We start from the raw sequence: 8217 nt of genomic DNA, 5'->3' as shown, positions 1-8217 counted from the left end.
GCCAAGCAGTTTGACTGATTTCCATCAGGGATTTATAGTCAGCTTTCCTCTAAGRCAAATTGCACTTTGGTCTGCAACACTGAAATGAACCAAAGAAATACACTCATTAACTCAATTTAATTAGAGAGTTTAAAAGATACTGGCACAAACTCTGATATAATTCATAGACTAYGCAAACAAACAAACAAAACAAAAATAATAAAACACCTCTGTCCCACACTGCCAGGTTCCTCCACAGCAGAAACCCTAGAGGAGCTTTCTGGGGTCTAAGTGCAGCCTACAATTATCTAACAGGAGGGTGCAGAGAAGATGGAGCCAGGTTCTTCTCAGATGTGTGAAATGGATGGGCAAGAGTCCACAAACAAGGGCTGTAACRTGGGACATCTTGATTAGGGAAAGATTGTTCTTCACTGGGGTGATCGAGCACTGGGATGGGAGCCCAGAGAGGTTGCGGTATCTTCATCCCTGGAAATATTCAAAAGTTGAATATTCAAAACAGACACTGCCCTGAGAAATACGGCATAGTTTGAATTTTTTTTCACCTGGTTAGTTCAGGCGACCTCCAGAAGTCCTTCTCTACTTGAATTATTATGCACACACACAAGTATGCTTAAGACCTATTTTCTTACAGAATATTCTTAAAACTAAAAGGTGCTTTCACAGGCATAATCAGATGAGTGCTTTGCACAAGTTGCATATTATTTACTGTATCACAAACATAAACAGCTCAGATCTTTCTTTAGAAAGGGAATCTTTATGTAAATTAAAGCTCGCTCTTCAAGTAAAGGGTATGGGTGTAAAGGTTACTGGCATAGGAATGGCACAAACATATTATTCTTAGGAAAAAGAACTTTGAAAGCATAAGAAGGCATTTTTCTTATTCTTATTTGGAGTCCTGAGATGAAGAATTTCTGCTAGGTGTGACCAGCTTAAACAATGGGCTTTCAGAAATGAAGTGTGATGCCACTGTAGAGGTCATGAYCATCTTTATGTTTACTACCTACAAAATAATGGTTCTTTAATACACAAAAAAGAACAAACTTGGTTAAACTGCCAAGGAAACATCCATATTTCTTCCTCTGTTGAAACTTTCTACACAAGTTGTTTTGTGAAAGAATCCACAATCTAACAGCAATCTGCTTGAAGACAAGCTATAGGTGTATTGCATATACCTTAGTTGTACATAAAAATTCTGACTGGCAAGAAGAAAAAAATTAATGGACACTAAATATCTTACAAGAGGCACAACAAACAGAATCCTTGAGCTAGAAGRAAGCTTCACACAGCTAATGTTAGTCACCACAGTGTGATTAGTTTRTCTCCTAATGCTCAAGAAAAGAAAAGCTGAAGAAAAATGACTGAATCATGCTTGATTCATGTGCTGATAGGTTTTGTCTCAGTAATAAAGAAACAAAAACAACTGGGAAGTTCACTGAAATCTTCTACCTGAGTTGTCACAAACAGAGGGAAGTTGTACTGTCCACCCCTGTAATATAAATACATTTTAAAAGAAGGTTCTCCATCCAACAAGGCAAAACTGAGACGATGTTTCTACACAGAGTTCATACAAGATGTTCCTGAAAATTTTGGGAAAGTAATTTGATTGACACTTAAAAACCGAGGGAAAACTCACATGAAGAAAAGAAAAACTGGAAAAAGGGCAAGTTCAAAGCTAAGTTTTATATTTTGTCTTTGAAATGGCTTCCACCATGATTGAATTTGAGAGAAATATATTTGGGCAGGTGACAAGCCCTCTAGGAGTTCATTATTTTTTTTAATTAGTGTGGCCTGGAATGGAGCCTGATTCAAAGCACATAAACACTCATTCAGCCCCAGGTTTGACTCTGGGACTKCTGTTTTCTCATTTAAATGCTGCTGGTTGTGCTTGATAGCCCTCCTATCCTCTGTGCAGACTACGCCTCACGGAACTCCTTTCTAACTCACTGACTGGGTTATCCTCCCAGCACAAAATTGTGGGACATTCTGGCAATTCTGGAATGCATTGYCACATGAAACCTTCACAACCTATCAAAGGTGCTGGCAACAGTCACTTCCCAAGGCGYCCTTACTGTTGGAAAAAGCATAGAGCTGGGAGGAATGCTCGCTGATTTTTTTCTGTTCTGTTGCACTTGAGAAGCAGTTTTGTGTGAGTTTGTGTCAATATGGTATTACACTCAYATTGTGGGTAACTCAATGTCAACATGCTACATAGAGGAAAGATCTATAATATTTTCTTCCTTTTTGACTCAGGGAAACAGACAAGCTGAGAAAGTCTACTCACTAAATCAGGACAYTTTCTCGTGGAAAGGGGCAATTTTGTTTTTAAGATTACTTTCTCATCTTTTTGAAATCTAGCAAAGCTGTATATATCTTTTTTTTTTTTGTGAACCTTTGTTTTTTTTGAAAACTTATTTCTTAGCTTTGACTTCACCATGATGAATGAGSAGGGTCCATTCAGTGCACACAATTTAATGCATGCTAATTGCAGTGATATTGCCARCCTCAAATAACAGCTGAACAAGCCCCCACCCTGCCCCAAAACTCCACAGGTGCAACTGTGACAGCCAGTAATAAATGTTACTAATTCTATTCTACTAGCAAAGAGTTCATATTTGCGRTTCTGTTGTGATTTGRTACAAGATGGCTAATAAATGGGGAYGGTACTGTTCAGTTATTGCAGAATTTTTTACCCACTGCACTCCAGGAAACTTCCACAGAATTAGACAKATATTCCTGATTTAAATGTCATCAGGAAACATAAATTTTTAATGGTGTACCTATCTATTTTTTTTTTTCATAGAATATTTTTCATGTGGAAAGATAATATTAGGTCACTCAAAGGTCCATCCATAATTKTACGATTTGGACAGCCCTATTTAAAACCATAAAGTGATGTTTTTCTTAATCACTCAAAATTATTAAGTATGCCTAGCCTGTAAAATTAAAATAGCTCAAAAAATCTTATAAACTAATACTTTCTAGGCATGTTTATTTAGGAGAGGCAGGCAGGTGCAAACCATGTGTCTGTGTGGACCACAGGGACAGCAGTACGAGGGTTGCTATTGTAGAACAGCCCAAATCAGTTGGCTCAGAGCTGCTCCCAGTTGAGCTGTCGTTCTGCCAGATCACTTCTGCGTTGCATTTAAACTGCAAGATGAGGCCAGCCTCATGCAACTTCAGCCAGCAGTTTCCAAAGGAGATCATTCTCAGTGCAGCATCTCAGGAATAGCAACAGTCATTACAGCATATTGCAGAGGCTGTGTTCAGGAGTGCCTGACACCTTATTTGTTTAAACTTAATCCTCCTCCTCTCCCCCCRCTGAAAGATTGCAAAGTTATCTCTGAATTATTTGATATGCCTATTTTCTAAAATGTGTGATTGCATTTGTARAGATTACTTCAGAAATTTGACAGCACCCATTATTATTTTCCTATTATGCATTCAATGATGGGATGCTCTGTGATATTTGCTTGAGAATCAGAATAAGCAATAGCATAAGCAAATGCATTTCAGGAGATAAAACAACTCCTACATGTGGATGAAAGGATAGGGACGTCAGACTGACTTCTACAGTCTCTGGGAACATCTGAAGCCAAATCCATGTAACTGGATAGTCCTACAAAACCTCTCAACAYGCTGGTCTCCTCAGCTCTTTGCTGGAGATGGCAAACCCTGACCTTTGTAAAGAGCATTGAACTTCATGGATAAGCAGCCCATGTTCTTAGAGCTGTGCTTACTTGAGTTAGGCTGTGCTGCCCTGTTTAATGTCTGAGCTATGTGGGATAAACCTGCAAGTACAGGGAATGCTACAGTGTGGGGGGAGGACAGTCAAAATYATATTTAAAATAATTTGTGGTGGTTTTGATGGGCACACAGTTCCTCCTGATAGCTGTAATTCTTCAGTGTCACTGCTGTACTAATGCTGTATGGCACAGGGACCAGGGCTCAGGGGCCAGAAGCAGGGGAGTGTCAACATTTGGACCAGTGGTTGGGGCTCCCACTCAGCAGGGGAGACATTGGGGCTCCCAACAACCTTGGATGTAAACAACAAAACCTTTGGCCCTGMTGCACAAGTGAGGACTCAGCTCTACAGAGCAGGAAGCAGAAATAGTCCTCAATGGATTCCCAGCTTTGCTAGGAGGTAGGAAATTATGGTGGTAACACACTCCCACCAAGAAAGGAACAGCAACTGGGAGCTTTCTGCYTTTGAGCACTCCAACCTTTACTGCATAAAAGCAGTGCACATCCTTTCTCAGCAGACCTCTGAAAACAGAGATGATCCCTACTCARTCCTTCTGAGGACAAGCACAGACTGCTACCATTGTGGAAGCTTCTTGGCTCTTGAGTGCCTGGMAAGAGGAGAAGTTTCCTCCAGCCCTGACAAAGCCTCCCAAACCTTGTGGACAGCAGAGCCAAACCTATTCTGAGATTTCAGCTTTCTTCCAGGAGGGTTTCTGATTTGTACCTTGTCAGGTTTGCAGAGTTCAGAAGGTGCTGGAGCAGAGGAAGGCCACAGGTATTCGGATGATCTCTGTTCTCTCTGGRCTACTGTGTTTGGCAGGGGCAGCTGTCRCTCCCTCASAGCCCTTTCACATGGAGATTAAACRYATGTGGAGGAGATTGTAAAGGGWTGTAATGAACTCTCCTTTGGCCTGCGAGGTTGGAGCTAAAATTAATACCAATTTACACATCTGTTCTGAATTAGGTKCTGAAACAGCCAGCAGCATTCCCGGTGGTTTAAGACAGTGTCCTACSTGGATGCCTCATGGAAAGGCACCCAGGAAGAGGGATGGTCTGGGTTTTCAGGCATCATTTCACATAACAAGGCAGCAAGACATAAATGTCAGTGGGAATGGGGCAGTGTCTTTGCCATAGGAAGCTCCAGCTCATCCTGCACACTGAATGATGCATGGGCACATCCAGACCTGCCCAAAAAGCTGCAACTCTGCATGCCAAGAGTCAGTCTACTTAGCTCACATGGCCCMAAATCAGACTTCATTAGCAAAGCTTTGGTGAGCAGCTGGCCCTTCTGCATTAATGACTACCAGAAGAAAATGTGCACTCTAAGTGGAGGAAATGCTCCAATTTTGAGAAAGAAAAAATAAAATGGAAAAGACCCCCACACAAAACAACAAAAGCCTGAACTGGCAAAACATTCTGTAATCTGAAGCAGTGCAGGGTTTAGTTGCCAAGCAGAGGCACAGACAGAAACTCAAATTMTTCTGAAAGAGAAGCACTCACAGCTCAGCCTGTAACAGGACTTTCTGTCACTGAAGTGCTATAAGGCACATTGTTTTACTTTTGTCACATTTCCACCACAGCACTACACAGACACTACCTGGGGTGGGTACAGGCTGTCCTTTTGCAGCCTGGGAGGAAAAGAAGACACCAGTGCATGCTCAGGTAGTTTCAGCAGCACGTGAGACACCCTGCACAGCTGTCATTGGGTAAAATCATTAAAAAGTCATAAACACAGGTACGGGGTGTCACCCCCTAGTCTCCATATATCAGTTTATCAGTTTAGATCATGTTTTGCTATGRCTGTTTGATAACCCAGGTTACACCTGCATTTTTCAAGCAGAAATCGCTCATGTACTGTCTGCCCCCTGACACGCAGGCTGTGGGGTCAACATGTGTAGTGACCACTCACCCACCCTRCCTTCACAGCCACAGGCTACAGGGTGTCTGAAAATCTCAATAAAAGGCCCAAACCCTATTTGTAAACTACTTTTTGGACACTGAACTCTGTTCTTCAAATTCATTCAGCCTATTGCAAACTGAAACTTACATTCTTTTGGTTGCTTAACTACACGGTGTTAAGAGGAAAGAGATGTTCCTTGGCTTGCAGAAATGGGCAGGGACACAGCCACAACAGGGGCAGAGCTGGAGAACAGCCAGCTGAGCCAACAGGTACCAGCACTACCTTCCACACTGGAGTTTCACCAAGTGCTGAAATTGCTGGCAGGGAGCCCTGTCTTCCCTGCACTGTAGTCATCAGAGCAGGTGCTTTCTCCTTCCTTTCCTGCAGCTGCACCAGCTGTCACTCCTCTCTAGAGTCAAAATATTTCCATGCCTATCAGCATCTAGTAATTGATGTGGAATCAGCGACTCTCCTTGCAAAGTTCATGCTACATGTGCCAGAGCCACGCATCCGGCAGACACTCAAGTGCAAGTGGAGTGACAAGCTCTCACTACTGRATCGTTTCCTTTAGCAATGGATGAGCATGCATGACTATCCTTGGTTTCCTAATTATTGTAATTTACTCAATCTCTCCTATTAACGAGCATTTTTCTGCCTGGGGACTTTCTAATCGTGGAATTAATTGTCACTTTTACCATTATAAAAAACTGCTCCCATGACATTGTTMAGATTTACAGCCTTAACTGTGAAAAGCAGAGAGGAGATAAAGTTGTTAAAAGTGTTTTGCTTGTCACTTCTGATTTTTTTTTTTCAAGAGCCTTTTAGGAGTCTAACATGGAGAGGAAAAAAAAAAAAACGAATAAAAAAGCATTTTCACCATTGAAATCCTAGGTAGGAAGTACTATCTTAGCAATAAAAAAAATATATTGGCAGCATGTTAAAAGAGACCCTCATTAATTARGACTAGCACTTCAGATCATCTCTTTCTTTATCAGGGGTGGAAACCTGTTGTAATTCCACTTGTTTCACTAGGATTTTGCCAGAACAATCTCACAGATATAAAAATTGCTTCTGAATATATATCCCCTTTAACCTCACATGTTGCGAAATTATGTAAGTGCCTGTATCTTTCCAGCTCAAATTGATTTCTTTGGTCCTGAGCTCCAGAGGGACTGGCAGAGTACTCTTGTCAGACTTTTTACTAATTTGAACTTCTACTACATCCCATAAGTGTAAAAAGATACATGGCATTCAGCACAAGATTAAACAATGGCAACAGGCACAGAAATCTGAAGGAAAGATGAATTTAAGTGCCTCTAATCTTTTCCCTACGTTCATCATATTGCAAGAGTGATGTCTGGTTTTGAAGAAGGATGAATACACTTCCCATTCCATTCAACAGCATTCACTGAGTGACTCATCAAGTGCATTCTTAACAGCAGCCTTCAAGAAGCGCTGCAACCCACGCTCAACTTACAAATAAACAAACAAACTAATTACAACCTGTCCCTCATCATTAAAAACACCCCAAACAACAAAAACCCCCTCACACTTGTGTACAAGGTTTGCTACAGCTGGCAAATTGAAAAGAAATTCCTTATGTCAAGATGATGCCTATAAGAAATTACATTAGACAAATGTGTTAAAAATAATACAAGTTTTGACTAAAGATGCACGTATAATTCCAATACTTTTACAGAAAAACAGTACTGTCCTCTTTTGGAAGGGGATAGAGTTAGCTAAGACATGTAAGTCTGAAGTCCAATTCCTACAAGTAKTTTGCTTTTCAGTACATGCCTCACACATAGTCAGCTGTCTTTGCAGAGGAATAAACCCACCAATATCTGGGGAAAAAAAGTTCAATAATCTTAGCTGCCTCCCCACATACATGCTGAAAATGCACCAAAGCTGCAAGAAAAGTAATGCACGCCTTAAAAGAGTACCTTAAAGGAATAGTAAAAGGATCCCCACTCCTCTTCTGCCCCCACTTCTGTGAAAGTCACCGTCTCAGTGCAGGTGACAAGGGTAAGATCCAGCCAGCCGGTGCCTGCCTGGGAGCTGCTGCTGGCTTCTGTGGAGTTGACCTCCATCACTGGATTTTGCTCAAGTTGTCTAGGTGCTTGTTTTAATAAGAGTTAATGCAGCCAGGCTTCTCCCGTCAAAGCGCAGCACAAAACCAGCTTCTCACTGCTCCACCACTGGCTACCAGAGGCGTCGGGTTTCAGTGCAGCTGAGTGATAGGGAAAAAAAAATAAAAAAATAAAACAACAAAACCCACAAAGCCAAGCTGGCATCCCCTTGAGCTTTCTTCTGGTACAACTCTGACGACAGCCATCCACATGCTCTTTCAGCAGCAGCAGCCAGTAACAAAGCCAGCACACTTGGACCCACTCATGTGCTTTGTCAACTCCAAATTGCCTTGCACCCCAAGCTGTTAGCTCTGGAGCCAGGCACACCTGCAAAAGCATGGAATTCCTCCCTGCACTAAGCCCAGGAGCCTGGGAATYCCACTCAGCAGATTTGCTTACTTACCTTAGCTGAGCTCACTRTGATTTTGATTATGCACTCTTACGGTT

General features: G+C 41.8%; 1 protein-coding gene across 2 annotated transcripts in view; it reads right to left on the bottom strand.

The window, feature by feature from the left end:
* NPSR1 (neuropeptide S receptor 1) overlaps window positions 1–7731 on the bottom strand; it is a 56931-nt gene extending 49200 nt beyond the window's left edge. For both annotated transcript variants that reach the window (XM_057367685.1, XM_057367686.1), the window contains exon 1: window positions 7585–7731. In XM_057367685.1, coding sequence (XP_057223668.1) covers window positions 7585–7731 — 147 coding nt within the window. The remainder of the gene's footprint in view (window positions 1–7584) is intronic.
* Between the last annotated feature and the right edge of the window lie 486 nt (window positions 7732–8217).

This window comes from Malurus melanocephalus, unplaced genomic scaffold (assembly GCF_030028575.1).
Source record: "Malurus melanocephalus ecotype Western Australia unplaced genomic scaffold, MMel_1.1 scaffold_83, whole genome shotgun sequence".
In the NCBI taxonomy this organism is placed as follows: domain Eukaryota; kingdom Metazoa; phylum Chordata; class Aves; order Passeriformes; family Maluridae; genus Malurus; species Malurus melanocephalus.
The sequence above is the reverse complement of the archived record's forward strand: the minus strand, read 5'-3'. Positions and strand labels throughout refer to the sequence as shown.